General features: G+C 43.0%; 1 protein-coding gene across 1 annotated transcript in view; it reads left to right on the top strand.

Annotated features, from left to right (window-relative positions):
* NTN3 (netrin 3) overlaps positions 1–25,585 on the top strand; it is a 67,051-nt gene that overhangs the window by 7,579 nt on the left and 33,887 nt on the right. The window contains exon 2 of the mRNA XM_069734425.1: positions 12,969–13,939. Within this exon, the coding sequence (XP_069590526.1) occupies positions 12,991–13,939 (949 nt within the window). The 5' untranslated portion in view covers positions 12,969–12,990. The remainder of the gene's footprint in view (positions 1–12,968; positions 13,940–25,585) is intronic.

The raw sequence follows: 25,585 nt of genomic DNA, 5'->3' as shown, positions 1-25,585 counted from the left end.
AAGCATCTTTCCATTTTTTTTTTTTTTTTTTGTACCTAATTACAGATTCTCTTTAAATGAGTTGTCCAGTCTTAGAAGTCTGACAAATCAGGACAGTGCACATTGTTGTGACTCCCATTTTCTCCATCCGGGTAGATGGTCATGTGACTGCATGGATAAGATTTCTGTACTTCTGGTCCCATGTAGACTAGTCTCATATGGCTTCTCTCAATAGAAAAGAATTAAGAGAAGTGAAGAAGTCTAGTCGGCAAGTGACCGCAATTATGCAAATCTGATACATGTGGTGAAGGGCATTACAGAAGGGAGTTGTGACAGTGTGCACATCACACACTGCCACTATTTGATGTCCTACAGTCACGTACAGTGACAGTAGACTACATCTCTACCCCTAGACCGGTAATCTGGTTTAATGTAGATTATTAGAAAAGAACTGTAATCTACTATTTAAATTTCAATTACACTTTTTGGATCTTGCACTCATTACTCTGCACACTGACTGCAATGAACAAACTAGCAGTCTAGCAATTGCCTGCACAGAGCAACCGTCTCCACCTGCACTTGTGGAAAGGCCATAAGTCAGCCCCATTCCTGGCATTTGCTGGAATTAGCCCACGTAGCACAGCTTTAATGGAAACTAGGACTTTAGTCTGGTGCTTTTCTATCAAAAACGGCAAAAAAAGGATTTTGGAGCTTTAATGCAGCAATTAAACTTAAGTTTACTGGGTCTGTATGTTCGCTTACATTTTTATGTGGTGGTCTCCATTAAAACAAATTTAAGGGTACGGGCCAGACAGATGTTTTTGTGACAAACCAGCAACCTACATACAACTGACACAATGTAGATGTACAGCGCTTAGGCTACTTTCACACTAGAGTCGGAATCTCCCCGTCACAATGCGTCGGGCAGAGATTCCGACGCTAGCATTTGACGCACTGCACAACGGGTGCTCCGGCGCATCCGCTGCCTCATTGTAAGGTGCGGGGAGGTGGGGGCGGAGTTCCGGCCGTGCATGCGCGGTCGGAAAAAGCGGTCCGTCAGGAGCAAAAAACGTTACACGTAACGTTTTTTGCTCCCGGCGGTCCGCCACAACACGGCGCAACCGTCGCACGACGGTTGCGACGTGTGGCAAAGCGTCGCAATGCGTCGCTAATGTTAATCTATGGGGCAAAAACGCATCCTGCAAACAACTTTGCAGGATGCGTTTTTTGCCATAAACGACGCATTGCGACGTCTGGCAAAAAACGCCAGTGAAAGTAGCCTAAGTTGTGGGCTTTAACACTGCCCCATTGCAAATGCACAAAACAGTGTTAAAGCTCCTGCAATTAGCAGGAGCAGGTCCGGTCGCCAGCTCAGCCGCAGACTCTGGGCAGAAAACAGAAGTGATTTATCACGGTTTCTGTCTTTTCTTTTGCCGGCTACTTAGCGCTTAGTGAGCACTATGTAGTGAGAAGAAGCATCAGCAGCGCTCACTTCTGTAGAACCTGGCAATCATGTTAGCAAGGTCTCTCCCTGGCATAACAGAGCCTAGCAGATCCAGATCACCTCTGTCTGTATCTTTCATCGCTGCTTTATAAATGTTTTTCCCTGTAACTGGGGCATCTATGTGCCCCCCCAAAAAGATATAATCCCCAGAGATCTTTTATGATCTCTTGAGGGACAAATTATCTAAGAAAACAAAATCTTTGTGTTTATAAAGCATGAAAAAAAAATGAACAAAAAAAATAAAAAGATTACATCACAAAAATGTAGGACAAAATCAAATTTTGATCATGTAAAATTTTATCACAAACATACAAAAAAAAACTACACATATCAGGTATCTAGTTCTACAGTAGGACAGTAAAAACATATATTAAAAAATTGCTTTCTTATCTATTTGCATGGCAAAAGAAATACAGCACTGCAAAGTTTTAGGTAAGTTTGGAAAAAATGTAAGACTTTTAAAAAAAAAAATAGAAGAGTTTGCCGTTAATGTTATCAATTAACAAGTGCAATTAAGGGAATTAACCTTCGTCCGGCTGAGTAGGTACAATTGTAACTATTCCGTTTTAAAATTGCAATAACTTTTTTTTTTTTTCGAAAAGCCGTAGAGGGCTGAAAGTTCGTGACATCTCTGCAAGTTTTGGTCCAGAATATATTGGCCAAATTTCAATAAAATATATATGAAGGTACAATTGTACCTCTGCAGCCTGTTAACGTTATAAAAATTTGTTATGCAGCCTGACGAAGGTTAATAAAATCTGAAATCAAATCAATATTCCATCAGTTCTTCTAGGTACCATCAGCTCAGAACACCTGCTGCCATTTTCCAATGTTTGCATGCATAGTTGTGACACTTGCCCTTGTTTCCATGTCAAAATTATGAGTTTGTAACTGCAATTCTTCCATAAAAACCACTGCTAGCCAGAATTCTCTAAACAGTAGACTGGTCAAGCTATGCCCCACTAGTGACTGACAGTTCTGAGCTGATGGCACTGCTGGACATCTTCCAATTTCGTACAATGTCTTTTATCTGCTGCAGTAAGTTGCTTTAGCCAACTAGTGTGTCTACAATCCTCTTTGCTGCCCATTTTTGGCTGCTTCTTCAAAAAATCTTGTACAGCACATCTTGAAACCCCAGTCTGCTGTAAAATCTTGGGAGTGACTTTGCTGATGCAGTATAACTACCTTGTGTCTTGTTGCTCTCTTTTGCCATGGTGGATAACCGGTAACTTGGAATTGTCTTCCACAACCTAATTTTTATAGCACAGCTTATCTGTTCCTCACCCAGTTTTAGGCCTCCTACATGTCACGCTCACGCCCTGACTGGTGGGCGTGAGCTCGGGGGGTTTGTGGCCCCACTGTGCCACAAACCAGACTACCCTGGAAGGGGCGTGACTATGACAGCTGCCTGGGTTTTCACTGGAGCCTCTGATGGTGAGGACAGGCTTGTGCAGCAGGCAGCTGCCAGGTGCTACTCCAGGGTGGTGTCTGGCTGTGGCTGCTGATCCCACTTGGGAGACAGGAACACCAGGATTGGTGCGGGCATCAGGCAGGACTGGCAGAAGAGCACGGCTGGAACACAGACGAGTAGGCTGGCACGGCTGAGACAGGGCTGGCAGAGACACGGCAGAGAACTCAGGGCTGGCAGAGACACAGCAGGAAACAGGAGTGGCTAGGACAGCAGGAACACAGGACTGGAAGGAACACAGGATTGGGAGGCACTGCAGAGAACACAGGACTGGAAGGCAGGGCAGGAACGGCAGGAGTGGCAGGAACACAGGATACACAGGACTGGTTGATGTGGTGTATGAATCAGGCTGCGCTCAGATGACACCTGAGTGCAGTCCTATTGTGAGTGTGATGAAGGAACAGGTAGGGACCTGTACACACAGAAGATGCAGGTACGGAAACAAGCCAGAAGGAAAGGAGAATGAAGGAACAGGTAGGGACCTGTTCACACAGGAGGACCAAGTAACAAGTAGAAGGTGGAACTAAGAAAAGAGAAGGAGAAGGCAGAGCCAAGAGCGGAGACGCTGGAGGCGGAGCCAAGAGCGGAGACGCTGGAGGCAGAGCCAAGAGCGGAGACGCTGGAGGCGGAGCCAAGAGCGGATACGCTGGAGGCGGAGCCAAGAGTGGAGACGCTGGAGGCGGAGCCAAGAGTGGAGACGCTGGAGGCGGAGCCAAGAGCGGAGATGCTGGAGGCGGAGCCAGATAGTACCGCAAAGAGCGGAGCCAGATAGAACCGCAAAGAGCGGAGCCACAGAGCAAAGCCAGAGAGTGCGAAGCAAAGTCTGAGTGCAGAGCCGCAAGAGTGCGGAGTGTAAACAAACAGAAAACACAAGGAAAGAAAGCAGGGAAGAAAGCCACAGACAAGGAGACCGAGAAAAGACAAAGTACAGACAAGGCAATAGAACAAGACACAGGGACAAAGACACAGGGACCAGGATATTCTGCCTCCTGGAGGGCGGACTACAAGAACAAGGCAAAAGCACAGAGAAAAGCTCAGAGGGAGTAACTCAGAGCAAGGCCAGGCAAACTCAGCAGCTAAACACTAACTGAGCTAACACATTGCACAGGCCCAGACCACAGGGTGGAGCTGCACTATATACAGGAGGCCTCTTGGTAATTGGTCAGGAACTGATTAGACAGATGCAGCTGATTCCTATAAGAACCAGAGAGTTCAGGCGCCGGCCCCCTATACACATAGCCATGAGGCATGCAGAGAGCAGAGACACAGAACATGGAGCTGGCATTAAAGAGAAAGCACATCATGGCCTGGAGCAGTGGGTAAGATTGTGTGAGAGATGTGAGGCCATGCTGTGATGCCAGCAGAGTTGTTACACTACATAGCTGTTTCTGCTTCAGTTATTGACTGTGTTTCATTGTACATATGAAAATAATGATCATTATCACCTATTGGGTATAACTGGCTACTCAGACATCTAACTATAATCCTGCAAGTTTCCTGACTGTGCAAGTGTACCTCGAGGAATTAATGCTGTTCTGAAGGCAAAGCGCGGTCACGCCAAATATTGATTTGAGTTACATTTCCTTTTTTGTTGTTTTATTTTTTTTCATTTACCTTGCATTTTGTTAATTAATTCAAATAAATTTACAATTTCTATTTTTGAATGGAAAAAAGTATGGCTACTAAAAATAGGAGAGGTAAAAATTAAGGGAAAAAAATGTTTTCTCATTAAAGCCCTTTTATGCCTAGTCACTATGGAGTTAAAGGCGTTGTCCAGGATTAGTGACATTTAATAGGGTTTTTTTTTCTTAAATTTTACAACATTTGAAATGGACAAAACATGGATACAAGAAGAATGGCATCTGCGTGCTGTCCATTTGAAATATGGATCCTATCATTAAAATTGATGAGTTTGGCTGGCAAATCGGACCAAATTTGGACATGTTTATGTTTTTTTACTAATCCACAAAAAAGGGGACAAGTTGAAAAGGCCCACAGACTTTACTTCCAATTTAGGAAGTTTTCCCACCTACAAAGAATGGAGAGGTCTATAATTTTTATCGTAGGCACACTTCACCTGTGAGACAGAATCTAAAAATAAAATCGAGAAAATCACATTGTATGATTTTTACATCATTAAATTGCATTTTATTGCATGAAATAATTATTTGATAACATACCATGAAGCAAGAATTCTGGCTCTCACAGAGCTGTTAAGTTTTTCTTTAGAAGCCTCCTACTCTGCACTCATTACCTGTATTAATTGCACCTCTTTGAACTCATTACCTGTATAAAAGACACCTGTCCTCACACTCAATCACACTCCAACCTCTCCACCATGGCCAGGACCAAAGAGCTGTCCAAGGAAATCAGTGACAAAATTGTAGACCTGCACAAGGCCGGGATGGGCTACAGGACAATAGGCAAGCAGATTGGTGAGAAGGCAACAATTATTAAAAAATGGAAGAAACACATTGGTACAATGACGATACACCAGGCCAGCTAGTTAAAAAAAAGCGTCACAGATACCAGGAAGTTAGAGGCAGTTCTCAGGTCTCGGCTGCAGGACTAGGTCCAGCAAATTGATTTGCATCAACTCTAATAAACAGATGGCGAGACAGATAAATAGACAGAAAGGTTGACAGATGGATGGATAGATAGACGGATCCATAGATAGATAGATGGTAGATAGATTGATAAATAGACAGAAAGCGTTTTGATCTGCATTATGTTGCGTATTTGGTGAGCAAAATACGCATTTTACAGTACCAGCATAGTCAATGATTTCTGAAATCTTTTGCGTATGCCTAATTTTTTTCCCCCGCTAGTACTGTGAGTCCTGCTTCATTTTTGCCAAGTGTACGCCGCTTGTCAATTCTTTCAGCGATTTTGCATGGTTTTTCACCCATATATTTGAATGCAAGTAAAAATGCCGCAAAAAACAAAACAAAAGACAGTCAAAAATGCAGTATTTTTCCTGCCAACACACTGATGCAGAAAAAAAAAATACTGCAAAAACGACATGTGTGCGCCCACCTTTAAAGTCATGAATCTTTATACTACTGGGTATAGGCGACGCTGTGTACACCCCCGATAATAAAACATGCACTAACACCCGCCTGGATGGTAGTGAGGTGTTAAATGGATGGTGATGTGGGTGGCTTTACCTACCGCTAACTAAACCGCCACCCTGGCACTAGCACTTGCGGAGTGTATCCCATGTCTCCCTCCCCCTCTCATCTCCAATCCCTTGGTCTTTTGAGAATTCCCCTTCTCAACTGTCTGTGCATCACTTCACGCTAAGCCCTCATCTCCTGCCCCTCCTTCTAATTACAGATGCAGAAGGCACATAATTCCCAATTGTACCCCTATAAACACAAGACGGAAGGGTCTGTGTCAGCTCCCGTGGAAGACTGATCCTTGGATTTCAAACCACAAAGAGGAGGAGGGAGTCGAGGCAGAGAGAGAAATATATATACTGTTCAGGACAATGGATCTCTGTGGAGGAGTTAGGATCCTGGAGATTCTAGGAGAGCACGCGAGCTGCTCTTTTGACCTTCCTGCCCTACAGCAGGTGCACAAGTATTTGTCCCTTTATGTTAGCAGAATGCCGTCATTGCCGGACAGAATTCCCATTGCTTGCCCCGTACCTGAATTTGTTGGGGCCTCCTTCAATAGTCTCTCATTCAGATAATAGTCTAAACGGCCTGACGGCACTTATTATATGAGCTGACAAGTGAAGACGCTTGGCAGACAAGACCCATGACGTTGCCAATGTCACCATAAGGCCTGCTTCTAGCTGCGTCACATTCACATGCAAATTCTATAAGTAATTACCTCAATTATAGGAGGTTTTTCACCTGTTCAATATTGGGGCCTTAAAGGGTTTGTCTGCTTTGGGCAATTAACTTTGGTTAGAAGAATACCCAAAAGAAGCTGATTAATACTGAAATCCTACGCAATCAGCTGCAAACTATGGGAGAAGCTGGTGTTCTGTTTTTCTGCAGTGCCTCCGCAGGACAAATTAAGTACAGGGTGGAGCGCGGTAATTTGCTGATTTGGGAATGAAATAAAAAAATTATGATCATTAGAAAAATTTATTTTATATTTTAATTATACTGAACAGTAGTGGAATTTTTAAATTACATGGTTTTAAATAGTGTTTCTGGCAAATGTCGACCTTCGCTATCCACACACTGCTGCATACGTTTTCTGAAGTTTTCATGAACTCTAACAAGCATGTCCACTGGTATTCTGCCAATTTCAGCTTCAATATTGTTCCTTAGGTCTTCCAAGGTGTTGGGACGGTTGATATACACCTTAAACTTCAGGTAACCCCAAAGGAAAAAATCGCATGGGGCTAAATCTGGTGAGCGTGCTGGCCAGTTCACATTTCCCCTCAAAGAGATAAGCCGTCCAGGAAACATTTGCCTCAAACAATTCATGGTAACCCTCGCTGTGTGTGCAGTGGCACCATCCTGTTGCAACCATGTATCCTCTAGTTCCATTGCCTCAAGAGCCGGCTGAAAATAATCCTGTATCATAGACAAGTACCGTTCGGAGTTCACAGTTATGGCACGACCATTATCCTGAAAAAAGTAAGGACCAATGATGCCTACTCGTGATATGGCGCACCACACAGTGACGCGGTCCGAATGCAGAGGTCTCTCGTGAACTTCTCTGGGGTTTGTTTCACTCCAGTAACGCATATTTTGTTTGTTTACACACCCACTGAGGTGAAAATGTGCCTCATCAGAAAAAAAACACAATTGCGTCACGGGGTATCGTTGCTAACATGTCTTCACAAGAGGTCCGCCGTGTCAAATAGTCCCATGCTGACAAATGTTGGACCACGCACATTTTATACGGGTGAAAATTCAGTTCATCATGAAGAATCCGGTGGAGAGAACGTCTTGAAATGCCAAGAGCAAATGATTGCTTCCGAGCAGAGCGTTTCGGAGATTGCAGTACTGCTGCTCTAACTCTCTCGATGTTTTGTGGTGTTGTAATCCTTCTCTCAGGTCCCCTTCGTACACATGACACATTCCCTGCTGTTCTGAATGCATTCACCCAATTTACAATTGATTGCCGTCCAGGAACACGTCTGCGTGGAGGAACAGCGAATTGTAAACGAAAAGCACGCTGCACTGCAATGATCGAGTGGGCATTTGAAAAATACGCTTCAACACAAAATGACCTCTCCTCACGTGTCCACTGCATGATGGCAACTGAAAGGCAGAGGAATACAAATCTCCCATCAACCACTGTAAGCCACACCCACTCTCCCCTCTCTTCGACCGACAGTGCCGCCACAGCATGCAGTGCAAAAAAGCAAATTACCGCGCTCCACCCTGTATTACATGAGGTGCACAGAAATCAGACATTACTGAAACAACCATAGGTTATGTCATAAATATGTAATAGCCGGGTACGGCTCCTCAGCGGGGTTCTCTGGCCACTATTCTGCAAGCCAAGATGATCAATGGTAGCCAAGTTATGGAAAAATCCAAACAATCAAGCTTCCTATTTCTGTCAATTCCTTAGACTTCAATAGAGAGTTCATTTTACACGTGTGCCTCCTCTAGGACCTTATTTATAATTGGAACAGGGCTCTCTCTTGCCCTTTTTCTGAAAGCCTGATTTTTTATTTACCGGCTTCCTCAATAGATCAAGGTCCAAAAGTTTGTACCCCTATATATTATTACACATTCTGGCATCATCTCATTAAACTGTTTCTTAGTTATAGTGTACGTCTTTTCTACAAACCTGGAAGACTTCCGATATAACATGGCATGTATGTTATGCAACAAATATAATAGCACTATGTAGCGCTGTATCATGAAGACATGAAATATCTGAAAATTCAATTGCATTATTGCTCTAGAAAATTAGAAAAATTGAGAATACTTAGTGCATAAATTGGCCAATTCATGTATACCCAGCAGCCACGATAAGGCGATTTTTTTTGCTGGGAACCTGCCTGTGTGAATCCTCTCTTGGGCTAAAGCCTACATTTTTATGGGAAGGTAGAATCCTGCTGTAATAACATTTTTCTAATATTTAGCCCAATAGAGGATTCACACAGGCAGACTCTTAGCTACGAAAATCGCCTTATCATGGCTGCCAGGTACACATGAGTTGGCCAATTTATGGGCTAAGAATTCTCAATTTTTCTAATGTTCTAGAGCAGTAAAAAAGAAGTCTAAAAACGTTATAAAAAGAAAGTTATTTTCTATATATTGTAAAAAGAAAAAGTGGAATATATAACTAAGAAACAATCATGTGAATCTATAGGCCCACCATTCTGGTGACTTCAGGTTCCCTTCCAATTTCCGACATGTGCAGACTTTTTACGGAAACTTTGTGTGGATTCAAACCACCAATTATACTGCTTAATGACTATTGTTGAAGAGGACCTGTCACCAGTTAAAAGTGGTCAGTCTTTAGTCTTATTTGCACCCCTGAGTATGACATTTTTATGGTCTTGGACAAAGGGGCGTTGTTCATTGGTTTCTCAGAGACTAGTCCAGGGGTCCCCAACTCCAGGCCTCGAGGGCCGCCAACAGTGCAGGTTTTCAGGATTTCTTTAGTATTGCATCGGTGGTAATGTGATCATCTGCACAGGAGATGATTCCAACCCCTGTGCAATACTAAGGAAATCCTGAAAACCTACACTGTTGGCAGCCCTCGAGGCCTGGAGTTGGGGACCACTGGACTAGTCCATGTGTGCCACACCCCCTTGATAAAGACTTAGCAGCAAATAAAAAGGCCCATATCTCTGGGACCGTTTGGTGGATTTACAAAAGAAACCAAAGAACGGCGCCAAACCTAGCCACTTACCTGGAGACAAGTCCCCTTCAAAGGTTTATTCTTGATTCTTCTTCAGGAGCGCCCTGCTCCCCTACCTCCTGGCTCCCTGCATGCTGGGGAGCAGTGCGCTTCTGAATGGTTGACAGTTCAGGCAAACAGATGCCGCTTTGCTTATGCAGTATCAGACGAGCGCAGGAACACTGAAGCAGGCCGGACGTAGCAAATCAGTCACCACCTTTGATCAGCACTTGCAAACTCTATAGCAAAGAGTTTCCAAGCCCTGTGCTCCTTGCCTAAGAGACCGGCCACACCTGATACGCTACAGCAGTGGCTGGTAAGCTAGGCAATAAGCAGTAAAAAAAAATCAAATTGCATTTGATCCATTCTTGAGAACAGGAAGGATTTTTTTGTTAACCAGCAAATTGCTAACTTGTTTGTTTTTACAAGAGCTTGGCAATTTTATACCCTTTTATGAAAGTGAGAAAAACCCCTTTAGGAGCCACTGTATGATGTTTTTATGGTGACTGTTTAAGGAACTTTTTTCTGACGCGCTGTTTATTTATGGTGGTACCTCAGAAAAAGATTGCAGTGCTCTAGTTTGTAGGGACTCAATGCCCAGACTGCTACTAACAGCTCTGGCCATCAGGCACTAATCAATGGTTTGGTTTAGTCTTTCACTGTGGGGATACAGATCTGGCATTCTGCATGAACAGCACAGAAAAACAACCAAAGAAAATCCAACACGGTAGCTTAACCTTTTAACGGGTTCCTGCTTTGGTCGGCATCTATCATGCTCATCTGTCCATACAAATAAATGTAACAAATGTGTATATGGATAATATACAGTTTTCAGATACTGTCCACACAAGAGCTTGCAATCTTTTTTTTTTTTTAAATAATTCTTCATAAGAAATGGAAATGAAGTGTCGTTCAAGGTCACCAATAGTTAGATGCATGGAGTAATGTTAGAGCCTCTAGTGTTTCTTTGGTTCACAGCCAGCGCTTTTAACCACTGAGCCAGCTTTTTTTCTCGCCATTGTAAATGATACCTGTTTATAAGAAGTTCCTGCAGTTCTGGTGTGTATCTGTCTGTGTGGGGCTTTTAGGAATGGATCTGGGGTCTATCTGTCTTTCGGGAGCTGTGATGAATAGACCTGGGGTGTATCTGTCTTTGAGGGGCTGTTTCCAGCAGTTCTGGGGTGTATCAGTCTGTAACTAGAAGTTTTGGCACAATGATCACATCATATTCCGTGTATATAACTATGTTTAGTTTTGCACTGGAAGTATTTTGACTGTTATTTTTTTAATCTCTGCTGGGCAACCTTTCAACTATGTGCTCTTAAAAGTAAGAGCGAGAGACGTCTGGCGCGTTTAACCCTCTCTCTGCAAAGGGATATGTTTCCTTACACGAATAATCCTGGCAATGCAAATGTGGAGTGCAACCCCCGAAGTGCTCCTCTGGCTTGAACCTACAAGTCTAAGTGGCAATAGATATCAGATATGCCTTGGCGGACGTGCAATGTTTGCAGGGTCTGCTGACAATCTAATGTCTAGTGTACCTTAAAGGGGTTGGAAAAAAAAATCAGTATCTGGTACTGAAGGATTCGCGTGAATGGGACTAAGCTGCAATATTAGGCACGGCCAAGGAACAAGAGTAAACGAGGGCCATCTTGACTAGAGTTTTTGACCATCAAGATCAGTGTTTCCAAAACTTCAGTCCTCACGTCACCCAACAGGTCATGTTTTCAGGGTTTGTCTAGTATTGCACAAGTGATGAAAGTATCATCAAGGCATGAGGAATTCTCTCACCTGTTCAATACCTTGGAAATCCTGAAAACATGACCTGTGGGGGAACATGAGGGCTGCAGCGTGGGAAACACTGGTCTGGAATGTATTGGGGAAAAGAAGAGACAGCATGTTAGATTTTAGCACACCCAATCCTAAATCCATAATGGCATTTCCTTAGGATCGTACATTATTTATATATGATACTTGCTCTACAGACTGTCCCCATTGGGGTTCACAATCTAAATTTCCCTATCTGTATGTCTTTGGAGTGCGGGAGGAAACCGGAGAACCTGGGGGAGAACCTACTCCATGCAGATGTTGTCCTTAGAGGGACTTGAATCCAAGACCCCAGAACTGCAGGCTACAGTGCTCATCACTGAGCTGCTGTTTTGCCCATTAAAATTAGAGCAGCAGAGTCCCAATTCTGAATACCCTGCCAATTAGATGTTTGACGGAGCCGTGACACTCATCCAACTGCACATTGCACACGTAGCAGAGGCCATGATTGATTTATCAGCAATGCCCCATTCACTATGGCCAAACCCAACAGCTGATCAGAGAGTGCCAAGAGTTAGACATCACTCATCTAATATCGATGGCCAATCTGGGGGCGCCAAGAGTCGGACCCTACAGATCTTAAAAATAAGACATCAATATTATGATCCCTTTACATGTACGGGACTTTTTGGTTATCTTCATAAAACCAGGTGTACAATGCTATTCCAATAGTCTTTTCATCTGTGAATGTGTGTAAGGATTTCACTTAAACAATTGTTGAGCTTTCAGCGATACTTGATATTTATGGGGGGATTCTTCTGGTTTTGGAGGGAAATGTCACATTAAAATATGAAGCCAGACTGACTCTTTCATGTCCAACGACTCTGAATAGTTCAGAGAAGCAGGTTGAAGTTAGCCTCCATTCACACATTCATGTGACAGTCCATGTGCTGTCCGTTTTTTTTCTATAGAGTTAAATTGATCCATACACTCATCCGTTTTATAAAAGGGTCCAGGAGACTCAGATTATGTCCTATTCTGATCCCATTTTGGCCATTAAGTTTATGTGGGGTTGGTATAAAACTGATGAAACACAAAAGACCGACTTTATGCACGTCAGCGTTCCTTCCAAGTTTCGCTGTTAAGAGTCAATAGATAAAAAAAAAAAAGTTCAAACTGGATGGTTACACTCACACGGATGTGTGAACACAAGTCTTATTTACACATCTTTGTATCATGGGCCAAGCATGGTCTCCTAACCAGAACCTGACATCCTCATATATGTCTATGACACATGGATGTATGATTGCGGCACTAGGGTTGGAGTCCACGACCTTATTCAGTTTTGTTTTAAGTAGATGTATAGATAAAAATACAAACATGATCTGATATACTAATAAACCTTTCATTTTCTTGCTGTAGGCTGCTGTGACTTCTTCTGAAGATGCTTCATCTGTTATTCGTTTTTTCCTCTTTTCCTGTGCTGCTTCATTCGGTGGCGGCACCTTTTTCTGGACAGCAGCAGCATCCAATCCCAGATCCCTGCTATGATGAGCATGGCCTTCCCCGTCGATGTGTGCCAGAGTTTGTTAACGCAGCTTTTGGAAAAGAAGTCCAAGCCTCCAGCACTTGTGGACGTCCGGCCACCCGCATGTGTGATGTTTCTGATCCGAAGAAGGCTCACCCGGCCACCCATCTAACTGACCTCAACTCAGCTGGGAACATGACATGCTGGAGGTCAGAGAGTTTCCCACGTCATTCACCACAAAATGTCAGCCTAACCCTTTCACTGGGAAAGAAGTTTGAAGTGACTTATGTCAGTCTCCAATTCTGTTCTCCTCGTCCCGAGTCTGTGGCTATTTTCAAGTCTATGGATTATGGTAAGACTTGGGTTCCTTACCAGTATTATTCGTCCCAGTGTCGTCGGCTTTATGGGAAACCAAGTCGTGCTAGTGTCACCAAGCAAAACGAGCAAGAGGCACTGTGCACAGACGGGCACACAGATCTTTATCCACTCACTGGGGGACTTATCGCATTTAGCACCTTAGATGGAAGACCCTCAGCTCAAGATTTTGACAACAGTCCTGTGCTCCAGGACTGGGTGACTGCTACTGATATCCGTGTGGTCTTCAGCCGTCCTCACCTCCAAGGGAACAGGGATTCGGAGTTATCAGAGGACGGTCCGGGTTTCTTCTACTCAGTTGGAGAGTTTCAAGTGGGAGGCAGGTGCAAGTGCAATGGACATGCCTCTCGCTGCGGCAAAGACAAAGAAGGACGGTTAACTTGTGACTGCAAGCACAATACAGAAGGCCCGGAATGTGATCGATGCAAGGCTTTCCATTATGATCGACCATGGCAGAGGGCCAATGCCCGTGAAGCCAACGAGTGCATGGGTAAGTGTCTGACAGAAATGCAAATACACATTCCTTTTTTTCACCAAATCCTTTTGTTTTTTTTTTCACTTCGCTCCCCCAAGATCTGTCTCGAATATTTGAGTTACGCAGATAGAAAACTTTAAAAAGGTCAACATTTTATAAGACACGAGAAGATAAATATTGCCATGAAGGGAATAATGGATTTATGAATCATGGTTTACAAAAACTGTAATTACAGATATCAAGACTACATTTCGTCCACTCGTTCATCACTTAGAAGCCAAGCCTTGGTCTTCGAAAAAGTAATTTAATTTGTTAACATGAGTTTACAAGCTACGATTTATAAATCCTCACCCCAAACATCTTTAATCTTTGGTTGCCCATACTTAAGCTCTTCTGGATTATTACCATATAGCCAGTGTCACTTTCCAATTATTTTGTGATAGTTTATTAGTGCACTCATTTATCCTCTATCATTGTTCACAAAAGAATGGCACAGAGGTCAGAAGTCATACGTGGCATCAGTCTGGTGTCAGCTGGTGACATCGACAAACACAACCGGGGCATCACAAAATTACTAAACCCTCAGCACCAGGGTTACGATTCTATCTCCTATCAGGAGAAATGATCGGCTTTTACTTACTTCACCTGCCAAATTGAGCTGTTGGCAAAGTGGCCCACAATAATTAGCTAGCTGACCTGGAGGCTCATAAATTAAAGGGGTTTTCTGTGATGAAACAACGGTCTTAACAGTAAGGTAGAAGTAACTTTACAGGACGAGCATTTGATATACTAGGCGTGACACTATTTTTTAGATTTGACAGTAGCGTGTGAGCTGGAAAAGGTGTAGGACAGCCGCTATTTTATGGCGCATCTCATCTTCGGCTCTGGATCTCATTCATCTTCTCTGTATTCTCTGGTCTGTTTCTCTTCTCTGTCTCTTCTGAGACTTTTTTCCCCCTTTCATCCATAAAGCATGTGACTCTTCCCAAGCCTTTGTCCTTTCACTGTATATCGCTCGCCGTCTGCATCTTTTCTCCTTGACTTTTCGCAGCATGTGTTTCATCACCAACCTTTCCTTATACCAGTCCATATTAATTTATTCCTTGCAGTCTCTCTTTTTTTTTTTTTTTTTTGCTTCTGCGTCCATTCATTTCTTTTTTGCATAAGTCGTTTTTCTTATTCTCTGCGATCCTTCACGGAAATTCAATATATCTCATCTCAACCCTCGCAACCCTCAACCTACTGTCTCCTTCCCCATAATCCTGTAGAATGTAAGCCCGCAAGGGCAGGGTCCTCGCCCCTCTGTATCAGTCCGTCATTGTTAGTTTGTTTACTGTATGTGATATTTGTAACTTGTATGTAACCCCTTCTTATGTACAGCACCATGGAATCAATGATGCTATATAAATAAATAATAATAATAATCTCATCTATATCGGGCAGATCGTTGCCACCTCTACTTTGCTGCCACCTCACACGCAATCCTTTTTATCATGTTACATCTTACACTTCTTCTTTTACAGCTTTTTATTATCTTTTCTCAGTCTTCTCCCTTCCCATTGCTTGTACCCCTCCTCCTGCCCTTTCACTCTCTGCAATTTTTTTTTTTTAACAATGACACCTCATCCGCTTTTCCTGAACAGATGCTCTAATTAGCAGCAATTAAAGGAATCCTCTCTAGTCTTAGCGGGAGGTCTTCTTGCAAGGAGTCTCTCCCCATGTCTCTACTCAGTGGAAAAAGGGACCATCTGTGTAGGCGGCATCAAAAAGTTGCCAGGAAAAAAAAAAAAAAAAAAAGTACCAGTGATACTGTGCCAATATCAGGAAACTCTACACCTGAGAAACTTGTGAGTCATACATACAGACCTCGAAGAGGCATTTTCTGACATTGTGGAGTGTAACGTTAATTGGTTTATTATCTGTTAATTGCAGAAATTCCCAAACTCTTGCCATTGGCAACCAATGAAAAACGCAAAGGAATCTTAATGACGCGGTAATTGTTGCCATCACTGATTGCAAACTTGCCCAGTAGAGAAACGAGAGTTGTTTTACATCAAGGAATTGGTACGGTGATCTCTACAATTATATGATTTACACCATTGCCGCTCGTTATTTCCATTGATCGATTGGACCTGTGTAGGGGATGTTCACACCATTTTATTTGCTGCGGAAAGTTGTGCGACTTTCACGTTCATCTAAAACGACTCCATTCAGATAAACGGAAGGGATTTTCAGTGGCAATTAAAATGACAGCGTGAGAATTCACCCCTAGGCTTTGTTTACACGCAGCGTTTTGGGGGTTTATTTTGCAGCTTTATTTAATGAAAAAACAGCTGCATTATACAGCACCCAAGCATGTTTTTATCTCCGTTTGAAGTTGAGAACTGCACTGTATTTTTTCAGTGTTTTTGCACCATTTTTCCCCCCTGAGTAGCAATGACAAAGAGCAAAAACATAGCAAAAAAACACTGCAAACAAGTTTTGCTGTGTTTTTTGCAGTGTTTTTAGTGAATAAGAGCTCATTCAGATGTCTGATTTTCTTGCGCGAGTTCTATCTGTAGCTTTCACAGATGGCACTTTGACCTGTGGTAGTCTATGGGGCTGTGCATATTTCTGCAGAAAGTCACAACAACATGTCCAATTTTGGTCCAATTTCACGGGACTGTCAGAAAGAAGAAAGTAAAGAATTTTTTTTATTTCTCGAAGTACGAGAAAACTAACGAAACTCGGACAACACTCTGATAAAAAATAATACACTGAGTAAACTGGACATCTAAATGAGCCCTAAAACTAACTTTAGTAAACATTTACTGTAGACAATGCACACATGTAATCCACACAAAAAAACGCAGCTAAAAATTACTGCAAAAAAAAAGTTGCGGAAATGCAGCAAAACTTGGGTTCTGAACACAGTGTATTAACTGCCAAGAGAGCAGGTTTTGGCTGCAGGCAAAAATACTGAGTGTGAACATAGCCTTACAGTCCAACTTTTGAGTGTTCCATTGTTCTGCCGGGCTGTAGAGCCAGTAATGAATCAAGACGATCTTACGAAATTGGAAAATTTGCCTTTAAACCACACGACTGTGGAAATCTAGGGGACATTTGCTTTGTGTTAGTAGGATTCCCTACATGACATAAATTTGGAGTATAAAGCTGGACGTACGTATAGACCCTCACACTATGGCCTTTTATTTGACATATACGTCAGACAACGTTCCTAATGTATCAGTACGGTAGAAGACTGCAACATAACCCACTGCATAGGCCAAAAGTACAGAAAAAAAAATATATATACACTACCAATGTTTTTTATTGTACACTTTACTTTGGAAAATCGCAGTCTACTGCAAAAATCTAAAGCTTTTCTCTGGATCATAACCTGGCCAATAAGACACTTTTTGGGCCTCTATCAGATGAATGGGGTCCATTAGATGCTTAGTGGGAACTCTAAGAAGAGAGTTATCATTCCCTATATGCCAGTTTTTTTGTTTTAAAAAACTCAAAAAAATTAGGGGTAAGGCGTTCTTGTACTAAAATAGTAAAACCATCTTTTTTTTCCCTTTTTCGTCAGTCCTGTCACATAAAAAAGGGTGCACTTGGCAAAGTACAGACAAGAAAAGAGATATAAAATCTAAAATATTTGTATTAAACTTGTACTTTTTGATAAGTTTATCGCATCTTACTCCAGCGGCCTTTTTGTTCAAAAGTTTGCAAATGCCAAGTGTTTTCCAATGACTCCTTGGCTAAAAGAGGGTGTTACCGGAAGTGGTAGGATATTACGGAGATGGACATGGCGTAAAAATCCTCAGAAATGTTGACAACTATGCACACCAGTCTTGAAAAATTCCCACCTAGATGTACAGCAGAAGTGTAATATAAATAGAGCGTAAAGTGGTGGTCTGATACCTGAAATGTCCGTTATAAATATCTATTTTACACTCTACACTTCTACTTAATCCCTTTTTTCTTACTTGACTTCCTATGATGTTTCGTTTGAGGGACATCACAGGATGCTGGGGCTGCACCCACTTCCCCGTAGTGTCTAACCCTCCTGTAAAAGGATGTCCTCAAGGGGTGTCGCTGCAATCACTTATCACAGCTTCTTTCAAAGCTAACCTCTGAAGGTGTCCTGAACACCTGATGCTGACAGAAGCTATGGGAGAAATGACCGATGTGATGGAACTCAGCTTCTGTCTCCGCCTCCGCAGTTTCTTACTGTGAAACAACAAATCATCAGGGGTCGTAATAGAAGAAGGGTGAGTGACATCAGCAGCACCTTACGAACCATCATCAGGGGACAGTGCTTGGGTCACTCACCCTGCTTCTATCTCCGCACCCTGAAGTCTCTTTCACAGTAAGAAGCTGCGGTGCCAGAGACAGAAACAGAGCGGAAGCTGTGGGGAAGTGATTGCAGCCCCAGCTTCCTGTGACATCCTGTTCGAGACTCCCCTCAAACTAAATATTACAATAAGTGAAGTAAAAAAGCACATTTACGGACAATCCCTTAAGTCCTTCGCATACTCTTATGTGTATAGGGACGACAACAGAAGACGTCTGGGGAAATAAGGATGGAGTAGTTGCAATTTCAAATTTTTTTTTTTTAGGTCGGCTTTCTCCTCTGTCCCAGTAGGAAACACATGAATGCTCGACCAAGCTGAGCACTCAGATATATGGAGAAGTCGGGAGAAATAGCGGGCTCCTGAACACCGTTCTGTTGACAGCTGTCTTGCCAGCTTTAATCATTTGGCATCACTGATCTTACAGATCTCAAGTCAAACTATCTGAATGCCTACTGCCATTTAATAAAATATGATTTTCAGATAGAAGACTAATCAGTAACTGCAAACATTAAGTACTATAGCTAAATATAGGAATTGTTGTAATCTGTCCACTTTCACCTTCAAGGTGACGATCTGCAGATTTTAGGGGAAAGCCTTCTTACATGAAAGGAATATGCCAACCGAGGTCCAATATCAAGGTCAGACAAAGGTCCGCGGCTACGGATTAATGTCTGCCATTACCATGTCCTTGAATGATCTCTTAAAAGCAATGGGCAACCCCAACAAGGTTAGGAAAACATTACCAATGAGGTTGCTGATAATTGCTTTAATTAACCCAGTGCCACTGTTGGAACGAGACTCCAGCTGTCTTGCACAAAACATTGTGTGTGTTCTCCGGGCTAGTGTGGATTAAGCGCCTAAAAATTGTTTGGGATGACTTGTGCCTCAGCAGCTGCTGAGGAACTACAACCACCAGCAGGGACTGCCTGCGAGAAGTGGAGTAGCACACGTTGCCCACATCTGATTTATATCATCGATTGCTGCTACTTTTTATAGGAAGCAAATGTGTTCAGAATATCTGCAGAGCATTTATGTTCATTTAAGTAGCAAACCGCAAAACACCTATTTTATGACATCTCCGAGACTTGTAGCGCCCCAGGAAAAAATAATAATATTGCTATGTTGAATAAGTCACATGGGACTGGGAGTTATATGTACATACTACGTAATGAGAATAACTATCTATCATGCCTAAGGCCGGTTTCACACGTCCTCTTGAATATCTGGACCAGTCACGGGCTGAGTGACCAGATCACAGCAGCCCCATAGGTATTTGTAAGATCAGATTGAGACGGGCATATTTCACGATCCATATGGGGACTGCAATGTCCGGACTGACAGCGGGTCTTCCTGCCTGAACTTACAGTTTTAGGTAAAATTTTACGTTCGGGACAGGAAACCCGCGGTCAGTCCGGGCATTGTAGTCTATGTGCGATATCTGTCCCTCTGCAGAATTTGGGTCAAGAGATTCACGTCCGGTCCAGACATTGTGGTCCATACTCAGACCGTGATTGTTGGATGTGTGAACCCAGCCATTAATGCTATCATAGCCCAGGTTTCCTTCACTTGGGTTATAAAATATGCAAATTATGTCTCCTCTTACTCTCTAAAGGGGCATTTTGCATAGTAATTTCCCACAGGAGCATGCATGGCTTATAAGTCTCCTCACTCTGACATGCCAAGGATGGCTTGTCACCCTCCATAAGAAGAAATGTTACCCCTTAGACTTCACTTGGGGCAAAGATTCAGTTATCTCTTAGTCCTGTGACTTTCTAGGGCAGTCATAGCTGTATATACCACAGAGTCGGACAATGGGGCTGCTGGGTATCTAGGTGGGTTTACTCTTAAACATTTCTGTCCAAAGTGAGCTCATGTTGATGACATAAGAAGTCGATTTGCGCTCGTTTGAAGGCCCTTTTACAAGGGCTGATGCCAGCTGTATGGGAAATTATTATTAATATAATAGTTCCATTACCATAGACATGTGCTGCCGACAACTATGATTTTGACAGGTGGGCTTACATGGTCAGATTTCGGCACATAAAGAGCAGTGATTGATGAAACGACTAGTCGGATAGAACTTAATTAAAGTCTCTTATTCATGATCCAATGCAAACTGTATGGGGGCTGAAGGATCATGAATATGATCGTTAAATCCCCATACAGTTGCTATATTGTCGGCAGCACATCTTCTATTTACAGACACTCTTGTAAAACTGGTTATCGGCCACTGTAAAGCCGCGGAGGTGTGGCTGGGCCGATCTCCTTTCTTACGGGATTGTGATAATTTTTTGAAGGATGATTAGGCACGTGGAATTAGACCATGGGTCAGGAAGAAGGAAACGCCAAGGGACAAGTTTGCTCCTGAAATGTCTTATGAAACTTTTTGAAAAGTCGTAAAAGTTTTGGGCAACTTATAGCACTGGAAAAGTTGGGGAACTTTTGGTGTTTTTACGCTACGCTTAGTGCATTTTGCTCCAGTCCACTCAATCAAAACTGGTGCATAAAATACTAGTCTTGGGAAATCGGTCTTGGTGGTAAAACCCAGCAACATTATGGGAGTCCAAGTTTCTTTTTAAGAAGTGGCGCTCTACGGACACCACACAACAGAGCACAGCGTTTATTTGCAACCCATCTCCTGGCTAGCAGCACACATATTCTGCAACCCCCCACCTACCCCCGATTTATCTGTCACTGTATGATAGGACTGTAGAGCAGTGACTGAAGGTTTTCTTAATTCATACTCTTTTTGTGGATCTGTTTTTAGGAGCCCATCTGCAAAAAGCAGATACGATTTTTATGTATTGCTCTCTGACACCTCTAAGCGCCGTACAGTCATTTGTCTTTCCTAATGTTTCCGCTGGGTTTTGATAGAGATAAAATATGAGCCATTTTCAAACCCCTTTTAAAAATTCCTAACGCTGCATGTGATTTATGCTCTCCTGTAGGAAAATGGTGACTTCTCTCTGAATATGTTAAATGCTTGTCATAAGGGCATTAATCCTACTGGGTTATTACAGTCAGTGCCATTAACTATGGAGCTAAATCAAAGCTCTCAGCCTGGAAACATCAATTATGATTTTTAACCCGTTCGTTTTTGCCTTGAGTCAATGGGTCGTTAACACCCCAAGAACATATTCTACTGGGAAAAATATATAACACGGCATCTGGAGACATTAATTTGTTTTCTTTTGCATATGAAATTAAATGATGACTTTTCTCTAAATCAATAGCACAAGCAAATATAAGAAACTTTGTAATATATATTATCATAGAAATTTGTTTTTTCCTCCCATTTATCAGCCACTTGTTCCACTTCCTTCTAAAAACATAGTGCTAAAATCCCTCTTAGTCAAAGTAAGTCAAACTGACAGGTAACTGAGAGATCAGATTACAGCTCTCTAATAAAATCGAGTGAGGAAATGGAGAGCATATAAAGACATACACATAGGGTGGCAGTAAGTAAGTGAATTAGCTCACCCAGAGCTGGATTCACAGTTAGTCTGCTCAGTACTGAGGAATAGTAGCCTCCTTGCTGTTGCTGATTCTGAATATCTGCTAAATAGAGAAATCAGGAATCACTCATATCTGGGTGTGCTGTGAATGGGAGACACCAAAGCAGTTGGTCTCCACCCACTAGCTCAGTGACAACTGAAAATTAGAAATAGATCCTTCAGAAGGGACAACTACTAAATAAGTGCATGATACAAGTCATATAATAACCTAGCATGCCGGTAGCTTGCATGCCTTCTCAGCAGCATCCTACTCACTGTATTCACGGCTCTGCTCCCCCCAGTGTCAAGACAATGTTGATCTGCCTCTTGCAGCATTCCCAGTGCTGCTACATTCTCCTGTTGCTGCTCTCTCCTGGTTCTCCTCCTAGCTTTCTGACCACTCCTTCAGTGTTTTGTTTGCTGGCTCCACTTCATCTCCTCTTCCTCTCGCTGTCGGGGTACCTCAGGGCTCAGTCCTTGGTCCCCTTCTCTTCTCTCTCTACACGGCCCCAATTGGATGGACCATCAGCAGATTTGGCTTTCAGTATCATCTTTATGCTGATGACACACAACTATACACATCATCCCCTGACCTTACCCCCGCTGTACTACAGAACGCCACTGACTGTCTGTCCGCAGTCTCCAACATCATGTCCGCTCTCTATCTGAAACTCAACCTCTCCAAAACTGAACTTCTTCTGCTCCCGCCTTCTACTAACCTCCCTAAATCTGAAATGTCCCTCTCCGTGGGTGGCACCATAATAACACCCCGGCAGCAGGCGCGCTATCTGTGTGTTATGTTTGAGCCCGATCTCTCCTTCACATCCCATATACAATCTCTTGCTGCTTACACCTAAAGAACATCTCTAGAATTCACCACAACAAAAACCCTCACTGTCGCCCTGATCCACTCCCGCCTGGACTACTGTAACGCTCTATTAATTGGCCTCCTCGTTACTCGACTTTCCCCTCTCCAGTCCATCCTTAATGCAGCAGCCAGGGTCGTCCATCTAGCTAATCGGTATTCAGACGCGTCCGCTCTTCGCCAGTCGTTACACTGGCTGCCCATTCATTACAGGATACAATTCAAAGTACTTGTTCTCACTTACAAAACTCTCCACAGTGCGGCACCCCCTTACATCTCCTCCCTCATTTCTGTCTATCGGCCTAGCCGATCGCTGCGCTCTGCAAACGACTTTCGACTAACCTCTGCACTAATCCGTACCTCCCACTCCCGACTCCAAGACTTCTCCCGCACTGCGTCAATCCTATGGAATGCTCTACCCCAAGATATTAGGACCATCCACAATTTGCATAGTTTTAGGTGCTCGCTCAAAACACATTAGTTCAGAGCGGCCTATCACGTTCCCTAATCAAAGTCATTTTATGTGTAAGTGTGTGTGTGTGTGTGTGTGTGTAACCCATTCACTACTTCCATCTATCCCCCACCCCCTGAAGATGGCTGGACCATCATTGTAAATCCATCATTGTAAATACACACCTGTACTTTGTATCTCCCCCGCCTCATTGTAGATTGTAAGCTCTCATGAGTAGGGGCGGCTTATTTTGCTTTAATTATTGTATTGTTAACGTTGTTACTTATGACTGTTGTGTTTGAAACTGTTAAACTGTAAATCGCTGCGGAATATGTTGGCGCTATATAAATGGCACGGGCTATAGAGAGGCACAGGCAGTCTCTACAGGAATTTAATATGCTGTGTCCGAAGGAGTTTTGCTTCCCTGGTCTATCCCCTGCCAGCATCTTGACTGAACTTAGGTTCTGTCCAGTTAGTCTCCAGTTTCCTCTATTGGTGCATTCTTGTTTTGACTCTTCTGTTACAGACCCGGCTTGCTTACCCTTTTGTCTGATCTCTCCGTTCCTGACCACCGCTTCATCTGTGCTGCACGCCCAGATCTCGGACTGTCTAATCAAGCCTCTATCTTTGTCATTTGACCCTTGCATTTCTGCCTTGACCCATTGATCAGCTGCTGCTGATCTGGGCACTGTCCTGGAGAGGCAGCTTGTGACTACCCAACTCACAGAAAAATCCCCAAAAGGCAATTTCCAAAATAACCATAAAATATAACCTTTATTTAATATATTAAAAACATACGTGTGCACTTGACAAAAACCATCACCAGTAAATACAAGCCTACTATAGGAAAGCTAAAATAAACAAACTTTATTGAGAAAATATAAAAACATGAAAAATCAAGAGCTCCATGAAGACAACACCATGACCTGCGTGAGTTTGGCTACGCGTTTCGACCGGAAAGGTCTTTGTCAAAGCAACTATCTGCCGTTATAATATTTAAGCTGGCTAGAAATGATATATGAAGTGAGCGAAGGGACACAGATTACCAAGCCAGTTTAGAACCCTAGATTTAGCTAGTTAGTTATACTGACATATTTATGTCCTTTCAAGTTATCCACATTTTACATTGTACGTGTGATATATTTCTCCCCCTGTCCTATTAGGGCGTTGTAGGGATAGCAGGGATAGCCGGCGTTGAGCGGAGGCGCCACGGCGTAGGCAAATAGGGTGCCAACCTCCGCAGGCAGGTAGGGGACACATAGAGAACGTAGGACTTGGCACTATTCCGGCCTTTCCTATAGTACGCTTGTATTTACTGGTGATGGTTTTTGTCAAGTGCACACGTATGTTTTTAATATATTAAATAAAGGTTATATTTTATGGTTATTTTGGAAATTGCCTTTTGGGGATTTTTCTGTGAGTTGAGTTTAAGCTACCCTAAGCGTTTATATTATAGACTGTGAGAGATCAGCTTGTGACTACCCCAACGGCCCAAGCCTATCCTCACCATCAGAGGCTGTATTGAAGACCACATAGCCACTTAGTCAAGCCCAGCCAGTGGCGCAGTGGGTCAACACTCACCGCCGCCACATTCCTCATTAACGCACTACAGCGGATTAGAGGGGAAACTGAAAACAATTTTAGTGGAAAGGCAATAGCTTGTAAAACGGCATAAAAACAAATTCTGCTCTGTGCATATCATTAGGTTATTTCTAATGAAAGTTTACTATAGAGAATAATTACAAGGGCTGTAAAAATAGTAAAAAGTGCTGCAGGGTTAGGTGTACATACAAATAGATTTGCAAGAAAAGTGTCTTCTTTCCAGAGTGTGAATGAGCGAAGAAGTGACCGGCCCCCCACTCACCCATTAGGTGGGAGTCCTAAAAAGAGAAAACGGGTTGTGAACTGCTGTTAGACCAGCAGGGTGCTCCATTCTTGGTTTATGGCACTGTCGCTGTACTTCGCTATGACAAGTAGTCCCACAGACAATGTTGTAGCTCTCTTTTATAAAGGAAAATTTCAGAGCCCTGTTCTTGAAACCAAGACCCTCAGTGATCAGCAACTTATTCTCTTTCCTGTGGAGCGGTAACATCTTGCTGATGTAGGACTACGCCTTTAAGATGGAAAGATTCTGTATGAAGCATCATATGTAGAAGGCTGAATGCAGACCCTGTGTCTCCGCACGATAGGCCTGTGGGATTACTCTTCAACCTGTGCTATATTACCCTCCATACCGCACCGTATTACCTTGCATGTAGCACCATGTTATCCTCCATACCACACTATTGTTCTCCATACAGCACTCTTACCTTCTATATTATGCCCCTCCATTCCAAGACACACTACCCACCATACCATTTTACCCTTCATGCCGTGCAGTATTGCTCTGCAAACAGCGCCATATCACCCACTTTATTAACCTCCATGTAGCACCATACTACCCTTCATATTGTGACATATTACCCTCCATAAGGTGACGTTTTACCTTCCATATTATGCCATATCACTTCC

The sequence above is a fragment of the Ranitomeya imitator genome, chromosome 7 (assembly GCF_032444005.1).
Source record: "Ranitomeya imitator isolate aRanImi1 chromosome 7, aRanImi1.pri, whole genome shotgun sequence".
Taxonomy (NCBI): domain Eukaryota; kingdom Metazoa; phylum Chordata; class Amphibia; order Anura; family Dendrobatidae; genus Ranitomeya; species Ranitomeya imitator.
Note: the sequence above shows the minus strand (reverse complement) of the source record. Positions and strands in the feature narration are given on the sequence as shown.